General features: G+C 46.3%; 1 protein-coding gene and 1 pseudogene across 3 annotated transcripts in view; one reads left to right on the plus strand and one right to left on the minus strand.

The window, feature by feature from the left end:
- The window catches only part of Dmxl2 (Dmx like 2), a 133,564-nt gene extending 122,142 nt beyond the window's left edge, over positions 1-11,422 (minus strand). For 2 of the 3 annotated variants that reach the window (XM_063248739.1, XM_063248734.1), the window contains exon 1: positions 11,041-11,421. In XM_063248739.1, the coding sequence (XP_063104809.1) occupies positions 11,041-11,127 (87 nt within the window). In that variant the 5' untranslated portion in view covers positions 11,128-11,421. Of the gene's footprint in view, positions 1-11,040 lie in introns of all 3 variants that reach the window. The other variant, XM_063248726.1, reaches the window with a different exon arrangement.
- On the plus strand, positions 3,358-4,597 carry LOC100717940 (small nuclear ribonucleoprotein Sm D2-like; annotated as a pseudogene).
- Positions 11,423-11,630: the final 208 nt, after the last annotated feature.

Raw genomic sequence — 11,630 nt, forward strand, 5'->3', positions numbered from 1 at the left:
GCGCAAGGACACGGCTCGCTGGCCACATGCCAGCCTAGAGGACGACCCGGTGAAAGGACACCTGCTCGCAGGTCTCCAGTCTCTCCCTGGCTGAGCCACGCCGGCCGTGGTGGCCCCGGCAAGCCACGCAGAGCCTACACCATGGGATGCTGCGCTCCAGGGATCTGCTGGGCTCACCCCATCTATCACAGCTGGGGCCTTCAGGCCTAACGGAGGAGTCGGAACAGGCTAGAGGCACAGGCCAGCACACCTCCTGCTACAGCAGCACACCCTTGGGTCAAACCACACCCTCCAGACATCACAGGCCTCTTGGCATCCTGTCAATGCTCCCCGGTCCACCCAAGACATTCCCTGTTCTACCCAAGAAAAAAAAGTTTTTTTGATTTTCTGAGACAGGGTCTTGCTATGTAAAGCAGATAGACCCAAACTCCCTGTGAAACCCAGGTTGGCCTCAAGCTCACATCAATCTGCCTGCCTCAACCTCCCAAGTATAAGGACTACAGGCATGTGTCACCATGCCTGACCAATAAAACTGACTTTATGACTGAAAACAGCTGCTCTCCCCAAGAAGTACTGCTCACAAACACCCTATCGCTGGGGACGTTCCTCAGCAGCAGAGTGCCAGCCAACAGGCACAAGGCTCTAGATCTGATCCCAGCACCACGCACACAGCCTTCCTTAAAATGGCCACCGTGTTCACATGAGAATACTGTGTTACACCAAGTGCCCTTCCCATTTATTAACTTAATGAATGCTTTTGCCTGCCGGATTCATTTCCAGGTGCTAAAGAACAGCAAGCAGCAACCGATACTCAAGCTGGCTATGATGGACACACCTATAAATCCCAGGACTCTGGGAGGCTAAGGCAGGAGGGTCTCAAACTCAAGCCCAGCCTGGGCAACTTAGCAACTCAGCAAAACCCTGGCTCAAGAGATAAACAAAGGAATGTGAATGTAACTCAGTGTGAAGGCCTGGGTTAAGTCCCCAGTACTGTAAAAGAAAACCTAGGACACTAAAGTCCTTGAGATTTTACCCAGTTTCTAAAAACTCATTTTAAAATTTTACCCAAAGGGGGCTGGGGATTTAGCTCAGCGGCATAAGCGCCTTCCTTGCAAGTATGCAGTCGTGAGTTCAATCCCTGGTACCGATAAAAAAGAAAAAGCAAAAAAAAAAAAAAAGTTTACACAAAGGACTACTAGGCAGTAAGATCCTTCTGCCACAACCCAGGAAAGGAATGATGATGTCTCACACAGGATGGCAGCAACAGCAGGGAAGGAAACAGGCATCGGACACTAGGTGTGCTGGACACTGCAGCCCACAGACCACCTACCATGGGGGTGGGGGGTAGACACCGATTCCAAGGGCAGAGGAAACTCGGGAGCCTCTGCTCTGCTCCCTGATTTGGGGAAGATGGAAGGGTCATGCCCTGAGGCTGAGCACTCGGTGACTGTCATTCTACAACATCCAAGCCAGGGATAAAAAAGAACTGCCAGTCAGCTAAGGAAGCGCAGCTAGGCGGGAGAGGAAAACTGAAACAGCCAAGTGAAAACCACACTCCACCAGGAGAGGAGCAAGGCCCCGGCAGGTGCGGGCCGGTGCCCCAGCGTGTCCCACCTCGTGGCCACATACCCTGCGGCACCTTCGCCGCAGCCCCTCGGGTCGGCACCAGACAGGTGTGCCAAGGTCACGTGCTGCTGCTGACCAGATCCTTGTCAGGCCAGAGGGGACAGCTGGCACTGCCAGCACATAGGGAAACCAGAGTCGCCATCCCTGTGAAATGCAAGGCTTCTGACTATAGCTCTCACACAAGCCATCTGCACCCCTGAACTAGGTCCCAGCCAAACCTTTCACGTGCTTTTTATGGTTGTCTATGCCCACTTCGAAAAACCATATTCCCAGTTTCCTGTGTTTCTCTTCAGCCCAGTAGGAAAACATCACTAATGATTTGGTATATTTCAATGTTATTACACCTGGGAAGGACTCCATTTAGAAGAAATGGAAAACTGGACTGGGTAAGAGGTATGATTTATGCTCCTCCAACCACCCCAGCAAATTACTATGCACAGCCTTTAGAGGTGGCAGGCTCTATTCAACAGATCTCTTTACACCCACTAACCTCTATCAGAAAGAAGGGTTATTAAGATAATCATCACATTTCTTGAGTGTTTAGAACTGCGGAACATTACAGAGGCCCTCAGAACTCGTGAAATGAGAAAGTTTGACAGTGAGAAGTTCAGGCACTCGGTCGGTCGCCCATAGACAAAAGTCCCAGGTTCCAGCACCCGCTGACAGGAAGAGCACTTGGTCATGCCACTGTGGAAGGCGACCTCTCCCTTACCAGCAGGTCCTGTCTTCACCAGGAATTAGGATCCCAGAACAAAAACACAAGACAAAAGAAGTCTATAAACTCAAAGACTGAAGACTAAAATTTCTACTAAATATTTGGTCCCCAAACTTGCTTTAAAAATAACTATCAGGTTTTATAGGTAAATGGATGCAACTTGAGACACACTCATCAGTGAAATAAGACACACATGTAAACATCATACTGCCAGGGATGGGGATTTAGCTCAGTGGCATAAGTGCCTGCCTGGCAACCACGAGGTCATGAGTTCAATCACCAGTTCCACAAAAAAAAAAAAAAAAAAAAAAACATCGTAATGCCTCAGTGTGAGAAGCGAGAAGCTGAAAGAAAGAACATATGTATGTGTTTTAAAAAAAGATAGTTATACTACACTTTTCTGAGTTCACTGAAGAGTAAGATTTGTTCTGGTCCTGTTTGGACAATTGAATGGTATATACATTGCACATTGTCATCCCCAAACTGTTCGCCCAGAGCACAATACAGCTGCATTCAATTGTCCAAACAGGACCAGAACAAATCTTTCTCTTCAGTGAACATATGTTCTTTCTTTCAGCTTCTCACTTCTCACACTGAGGCATTACGATGTTTTTTTTTGAACCGGTGATTGAACGCATTACCTATTGATGTGTTTTGAAATGTTTAGTTTAAAAATAATAACAACAACAACAACTAGCTCGGCCAGAAGATAGCTCAGCGATACAGTACCTGCCTGGCAAGAAAGAGGCCATGAGTTTGATTCCCAGGACCTGAAAAATTAAAATTAAATTGAAAATAACTGGCAAGCCAGGAATGGTGGCACATGCCAGAAATCCCAGCAGTCAAGAGGCTGAGGCAGGAGGATAGCCATCAGTGCAAAACGAGCCTGTACTACATAGTAAGATCCTGCCTCAAAATAAGTAACTGGCAAGCTACAGAAGCCTTATAGATCTTAATTGCAGGAGACTGAAGCCACACAAAGGGGACTAGAGTAACCAGAGGTCGCAGCTGCCACCATGAGCCTCCTCAACAAGCCCAAGAGTGAGCTGACGCCAGAGGAGCTGCAGAAGTGGGAAGAATTTAACACAGGTCCGCTCTCTGTGCTGACCCAGTCAGTCAAGAACACCACCCAGGAGCTCATCATCTGCCCCAACAACAAGGAACTCCTCGGCTGGGTGAAGGCCTGTGACAGACACAAGAACACGGTACTGGAGAACGTGAAGATGTGGACCAAGGTCCCCAAGAGCAGCAAGGGCAAGAAGTCGCAGCCCGTCACCAAGGACTGCAACATCTCCACGACGACCCAGCATCATGGTGGTGCTGCAGAACCTCTCATTGCTGGCAGGCAGGGCCTCTTCCCTGAGGTCAGGACCTGCTCCCCATATGACTGTAGTGACAATAAAACGCTGTGTGGTTTGTTTCTTTTTTAAATCTGAATTGCAGACATTCTCCAGTATTACCCCCTTTTAAATAATGCTTTGGGGTTTTTTGTTTTTGTTTTGTCATTATGAGACAAGGTCTCACTATGCAGTTCAGGTTAGCTTTTAGCTCACTTTGTAGCCCAGGCTGGTCTCAAACTCATGGCAATCCTCCTGCCTCAGCCTCTCAAATGTTGGGACTACAAGTGTGCGTTACCGCACCCAGTTTACTTTGCTTTCTATTTTAGGAGGAAATTAAATTGGTCAGGCATGACTTGTTTTTCCACTAAGCCACTGTGGTTGTTAACCAACATCCTGTGTTCTTTTTTGATGGTTAAATACTAAGACTCTGATTTGTTCTAAAAATTTCCCAAAATCAAAATTAAGACAATCTGATTGCCAGGCACGGTGGTGCATGCCTGTAATCCCAGCACGCAGGAGGCTGAGGCAGGAGAATCATTCCAAGTTCGAGCTCAGCTTGGGCTACATAGTGAATTCAAAACCAGCCTGAGCTAACCAGTGAGACCCTGTCTCAAATAAAAAAAAAATTTTTTTTTTGTCTTTCTCATTTTTATCGGTACCAGGGATCGAACTCACGACTGCCTGCTTGCAAGGCAGGCGCTTATGCCGCTGAGCTAAATCCCCAGCCCCTCAAATAAAAAAATTTTTAAAAGACAATCTGAATATAATTTTTCAAGAATCTTTTAAATATCCCAAACCCTAAGAAGAGAAACTGAGGAAGTAAAGACACACCTGAGCACACTGCAGGGCCCTGTCTTCCACCCACACTGCTCTAACTGTCCTAGGCAACCAGGTGCTCAGGAAACAACAGCTGTGAGCCCCAAGAAGACCCACTCCTAGAACCTCTAAAATGCTCTACCCACTCTCTGTTTCTGCCCCATTTTCTCTTTTAGCCCCTCAAAATCTCTAATGTCCATATAAGGATCATTCAAGGTCTAAACACTTAGCACCTAACTTAAGAACTGCATTTTACAAATGAAAGCCCACAAATAGGTAAGTGATATAGCCCAAATCATATGATACTTGGTCTCTGCCCTCTCCTTTTCTGGGAAAATGTTACTCAAGACTGTACCACTGCTTCTGGCTGGCTGCTAGAGTCTTCCCACCAAAAGCAGGAAGGGTGACTAACAATCCACACTGGGCCCTAGAAACTTTCTCGGTCTATAATCACACAACAGTCACACAAAGGCAAAAGTAAGGTATATCACTTAAATATGAAAGAAGCTACACTCTAAGAACAGGAAAACAAACTCCTCCTGAATTCTTCACTTCAGTCTTTTCCCTCACTCTCAGCACAGTCAACAAATGGATGAGTTGTCACACATATTAATAACCAACCATGAAGTACTTCCTGATACTCCTCAGCCAAAGTAACTGTATTCTGCATGAATTCTCATAAGAGCTCAAGCACTTAGTAATAATATCACATGGCTGGCCTGCTGCAATGAAGTACATTTTAACCGTCCTACAGATTCCCAGGTGTGTACACTTTCTTACTAAACTCTTTGAAATCAGGATCTCTTTTTTGATTTTTTAAAATCCTCACAAAGCCTGTGTTCAACAAACATTTGCTTAATTTATAAGGTTGATTATTTATACAGTGTGGTACTGTCATAATTCTAAGCTAGAATGTTCCACTACAGTAGAGGTACAACATCTAAATTCAGGAAAATAGGTCACTAGCTAGGCCTGTAATCCCAGCACTCAGGAGACTGAGGCAGGAGAATTATGGCAAGTTTGAAGCAGCCTGGGCTACATAGTGAGTTCAAGGCCAGCCTAAACTATACAGTGAGACCCTGTCTCAAAAACTTAAAACAAAATACAAACAAAACCGGTTGTGCAACATTATCTTCTGGTTTTTTTTTAAGAGGAAAATTTATTGAAGAAAAGGAATGGGGCGTGGGAATAGCTGCTGAGAGAAAGGAAGGTTCGTGAATGGGTTGTCCTGTCTTCTAATTTTTAAACAAATGGTTTTTCAGCAGAGATGGTGGCACATGTCTGTAATTCCAACACTTAAAAGCTGAGTCAGTAGGATTTCGGTGAGTTCAAGGCCAGCCTGGGCTACACAGTGAGACCTTGCCTCAAAAAACCAGAAAAAAAGAAGTATCAGAATGTCAGATGTTTTCCTAAAAACTTATGAATAATGCTTGCAAACTTTATTGATTAGCGTTCTAAGAGTATTTGCCATTTAATGAAATCCAGAAGTTTAAATAATCCCATTAATGCTGGGTATGGTAAAACACACCTTTAATCCCAGCACTTAGGAGGATGAGGCAGAAGGATCCCTGGAAGCTTAAGGCCATCCTGAGCCACATAGTGAGTTCAAGGCCAGCCTGAACTACACAGCAGGAGCCTGTCTCAAAAAAATAAAGGGGGAAAAGCCCCTTAGGAAGAGAACAGTTACCTCATAATTTCTTCTTTGTACTATTCCTCAGCTTCATTGTTCTTGAAATCAGAAAAGTTTAATACCTCTCTCTGTGTCTTTTCAAATGTCAATCTTTCAGGAAATCCTTTATCTTCCCCACTAAGTATGCTCTCTTCCATCTGCCCAATGTTATAATTATGTGCATTGTTTTTAATCTTTGCCAACCATAATGCCATAAAAGTAGAAATACTTATTTTATTTTTGGCATTACAGGGGATGGAACCCAAGTCTTCGCACTGAGCTATACCCCCTTTTTATTCTTAATATTGAGATAGGGTCTTGTCAAGTCGATAAACTGCCCATCCAGGGCTCAAGCTCATAATCCTCCTGCCTCAGCCTCCCAAGTGCTGGAATGACAGATGCGTGCCACCACTCCCATCTAAGACTTAAATAATTTTTGCAAACTCTAATCAAGGTGTTGAATTCATGACAGAATTGGAATAACAACTGGCCCTGTAAATGTGAAAATGGGGGCTGGGGATTTAGCTCAGCGGCATAAGCGCCTGCCTTGCAAGGGTGCTGTCGTGAGTTCGATCCGCAGTACCTATTAAAAAAAAAAATCATACTAAAGAGCTGGGCGTAGTAGCTCACGCCTGTAATCCCAGCACTTAGGAGGCTGAGGCGGGAGGATCCTTGTGAGTTGAGACCAGCCTGGGCTACAAAGTGAGCTCAAGGCCAGCTGAACTGCATAGAGAGACCCTATCTCAAAAAGACAAAAAACAAAAAGTGAAAATATAGCTGGCATCCCATAAGGCCAAATGGGGAAATTTTTGAATTATATTAAATATCATGTACCACTGTTAGTTTAATTAATACTTTACTATTTATTTTAAAAATTTCTTAGAAGTCATGGAATACTTTTTTTTCCTGTTTTTTTTTTGTTGTTGTTGTTGTTGTTATTTTGAAGACATGGTCTCATTATGTAGAACCCTATGTAGCCCACACTAGCCTCAGACTCACCACAATCCTTCTGCCTCAGCTTCCTAAATATGCTGGGATTACAGGCCTACACCACCATAACCAGCAACAAAATACTCCTCAAGAAAGCAATAAACAATGATAATAATGAGAAATTTACCATATCAGTTACATAAAGCCTCAAATCACTTATCTGAAGGATAGTTAGACTCATCTTAAAAGGCAAAATAAAATGTAACAGCCAGGAGTGGTGGTGTACCATCCCAGCAAACAGGAGGCTGAGGCAAAATTGTTTTAAGTTCCAGACCAGTCTGTGCTACAAAGTGAGCCCAAGGTCAGCCTGAACTGCACAGTCAGACCCTGTCTCAAAAAGAGGAAAAAAAAAATGTATAACAAAGCTCAGAGGGGGCAGGTCATCTCCTTGGACTCCCCAGGATCTGACTTCTTGCACAACAACAGTATTTCCAAATCTTAGATCTTACACTGAAAAGAACAGCATGACCAGAAAGTGATGTTTTAAAATATGGTACACAGCTATATTTACAAAGACCCAGTTGAATGTCGTTAAAAACTGCCTTTAACTGCCCAAGACACAAGTGACGCTATATTTGCAAAGACCCAGTTGAATGTCTTTAAAAACTGCCTTTAACTGCCAAGACATAAGTGACAACAGCTGCACGTCACCGCTATACCACATGCACAGGGACTGTCCCTGGCCAGCTGCATGACTTGTCCACATAGAACCAACAGGGTCAGAAACACCACCAAAGCAAACAGTCCCAGCTCAGCAAAGCAAGCCTCCCTGTGGGTACTGCGATGTACAGGGTGCTCTGCTATGATTACTACAATGGCACCAGCACCTCAGAGTCTTTTTAGGGCAACTCCACTCTTCAAACTTTCTGAGTTCAAAAACTGCACGATGACTCACGCTATTTTGAAAAGGAGTTCCGGAAAACCACTGTCACCTGTGACCCAGGGTTTCCTCTATAACATGGGGGTCCCGGGTCCCATGTAAAACACAGTTAAAACAGGCAAGCAACAAGACTGTTCATATGATTTAATGTTTAAAAAGGTGGGCAACATAAACCAAAACTATTAGGGTATCTGACCTTGTTTTAGGGAAACCAACACACCACTGGTTCAATGGAAGCGGCTACCCAAGTTTAGGTGAGGATAAAGGCTGTTTTCACAGGTGCACATGCTAGGGAGGCTGAGACAGTACTGCGAAAACCAGTGAGACCACTCACCAAGTCACACAGGTGCGTGCACAGCAGGTGCACAATGCAGAGACAACACTACCCTGCACCCAATGTGGCCTCTCTGGTCCCCTCAAAGGCCCCCAACCTCAAGAGCCACACAATAAGACCAACAAGTGACACCATGTGACAAATGTACAATCATGTGGGGCCACAAATAGCCCAAAGCCATCAGCTGTACACACCTGTTATACCAACCACATCTACAGGGCTTTACACACTCATATACGTAGAAGAGATCCATAAAGCCCTCTGTCAAGAAGGAAACCTAAACTGGGTATGGTGACACACGCCTGTATCCCAGCATGCAGAAGGGAGGAGGCAGGAGGATCCTTCCAAGTTCAAGGCCAGCCTGGGCTACAAAGTGAGCCAGCCTCAACTGCATAGTGAGACTTTGTTGCAAAAAGACAGAAAAAAGAAAAGAAAAAAAAAAAAAGGAAACCTACTTCTGAGAGGAGCCCATCAAAAGAACAGTCACAAGACCCTCATTCCAGTAGGCCTGGTCTCTTCAGTCACCTGATTCAGGCTAAATGTTTTCATCTGACTGCTATAAAAATCAAATGGCTCAATAAAACAAAATCTAATGGATCCTTAGAGGAATTTCACTTTTTTTAACTATACAAATACATGTGTTCAAGGTATTTCTTAGTTGATTCTACAATACTAGAAAACAGAATGTTATCACTTATTTAAAGCAAATCTGTTTTCACAGAGCCCAAAAGGTCATTTCTAGTTCACAACAAAATTATAGATGGATGAGTGCATCATAACTAACGTATTAAAATGAGATGATGTGCAAAATGGGTTTGTATTTGCATTTACCAAAGGGCCAAAGTAACAGTATTACAGACAGGCATCCTAAACCAGATAAATTCTGAATTGCATTTGGGAAAATAAAAAGCAAGGGCTCTCTTGATGCAACATAAAAAGGTAGACTAGGATAAATCAGTTTGGAATAGAGAGGCCAAGGGTAAACAGTACATATAATCAAACACAAAGTCAATGTCAGCAGAATATTTGACAAGTATAAATTTCCTTAACCACAACTATTATGAACAACTAACTACTATGTATTTTAAAATACCAGTGATATGATGAAATAATAATTGAAGAAAATTATACTAGCAGGTGTGTGGAGGATGAGCCAATGAGAAATGAGTGTCAGGAAGCCCATATGGAAGCTTTCACATTAAGTAACAAAAAGAAGGCTCCCCAATAAGGTGGTGGCTAAGGACAGGAAAAGTCAAGTCTGACAGCTCCTGCAGAGTCAGCCAGACTCGGGGACAGGCTGGGTTAGGGAAGTGGAAAAAGACTGTAAATGATTCCCAAGAGCTGGTCGCAGATGGCCTACAGCATAACCACACACCTGCAAAGCACTAACAGCTCCTACTCGGGCTTCCCCAGGCCACAGCTGATGCTGTTTTAACTTAGAATCCCAGCCCTGCAGGGAGGCAATGCTCCAATCTAGAGGCAGCAGTAAACCACCACATCACCAAGCTGACAGTGGGAAAACACCCCATAACGAAAGGTTCCCAATTTGTCTCTTGTGGAAGAAACCCGCTCTTCTCACTCCAGGGAATTTATTCTCTCCACACAGTTGGGGAACCGAAAATTTTCTTTTGTCTATCCTCCAAAGATCATCCACACTCAATTCTATACTGGATCTTTTCATTCACATGTACACAAAACAGAGAGGCCACCACCAATGTGACAGGTGTAACAATGTCAGGCAAATTTTATTCTAAAAAGATTCATTCTAAATGGGAACAAAGCCATACTGATCATATTCTAAAACGAATCCAGCCCCAAAGCAAACTCACAGGGTTATTTTCAATGAAATCACAAAACATTAAAAAACGGATAAAATCTATTCCAGAATGCACTGCTACATAATGATTCTGCAGTTTTGCTGAACCTTTTTCCCCCTGCAGTTTTAAAAACATGCTCCTGGAAAGCAGACATCAGACCAAAGGGTTCCCCCCGGTCCAAAAATGATCTTACGGTGCTACTTCCAATTTTATCGAGCAGAACACTTGTCCATAATAAAGTTATCTAACCAAGCTCTCAATGCTTTCTAAAGGGAACCATATAAAAATTTAATTTTTTTCTCATGTTTATCCATGGAAGTCTGATAAAACCTCCAAAGGCTTGGAAGACACATCCTGTCCTCCAAAAACACTGATAAGTCCCATTTCCTAGAGAAACCTAATTCATCCAACCATGTAAGAGGGTCTAAAATGTCATGTTTATATTTGTCTCACACATGCAAGAATAATGCTGCCATGAAACACTCTCATTGCCTTCGCTGAAAACCAGAAGAGAGCCTATCCTGTACGGAGATTAAAATGTAACCTCGCAGGGCTGCCCGGAGCGCCCGCGTGATAAATAAGAGCTCTCCAGGCCACGGTCCCTGCAGCCCGGGCGCCCGCCTTTTGGGCGCAGAGATGCTCGGCCGCCGTCTCGGGAGGCGCCCAGGCTGGGGACCCAGGCCGAGCCCGGGGGCGCCCCGGAGGAGGAAGACAGCGTGGACTCGGTTGGCCCAGAGCACCCCGCCAGACACCGGTGCCTGGGGAGTCTTGTCCTGAGGCGACGGCCGCCACCAGGCCGGCTCAGAAGCCCCGCGCCAGCGCTCCGCAGCCCACAGCCCGCGCCGCCGCTCACCGTGAAGGGGATTTCCCCGACGCTGCCCACCGAGTAGCAGTTGTCGCCGGGGTTGACAGCCCCGGTGAGGACCTGGTGCAGATGCATCTCCGGCTGCGCCGAGCTCCGGGACCCGCCCGCCCGCGCTCCCTCAGCGCCGCGCCCGCCAGCCGCCGCCGCCGCCCCCGCGCGCGGCCAAGGAGGTCCTCGCGCCGCCCGCCGCGCCCGCCTCGCCACGGAAGTGCCCGGATGCTCCCACGCCACCGCGCCGCCGCCGCCTCTGAGGAGGAGGAGGCGAGCGACGATGAGGATGAGGAGAATGGGGAGGACGAGCGGAGGAGGAGGGGCGGAACGACGCCCGGCGCGCGCACGCCCACCGCTGCCGCCGCCGCCGCCCGCCACGACCGGGGAGGTTCGCGCGCGCCGCCGAGCCCGGCCGCCCCCGCCCCGCCTGCGCCTGCGCGCGCCTCGGTTTCCAAGGCAACCGCGCGCCAACCCCCTCTCTCAGCGCCGGAGCTGCGCACGCAGTCGTGAGGAGTTCCCTGGGCGCCCCCGGCTGGACATCAACGCCGCCGACCGGGACAGGGACGGGGACGGGGACCGGGGCGCCT

Source organism: Cavia porcellus, unplaced genomic scaffold (assembly GCF_034190915.1).
Source record: "Cavia porcellus strain 051 isolate PalLab524CR breed Dunkin Hartley unplaced genomic scaffold, mCavPor4.1 scaffold_1, whole genome shotgun sequence".
Classification (NCBI taxonomy): Eukaryota; Metazoa; Chordata; class Mammalia; order Rodentia; family Caviidae; genus Cavia; species Cavia porcellus.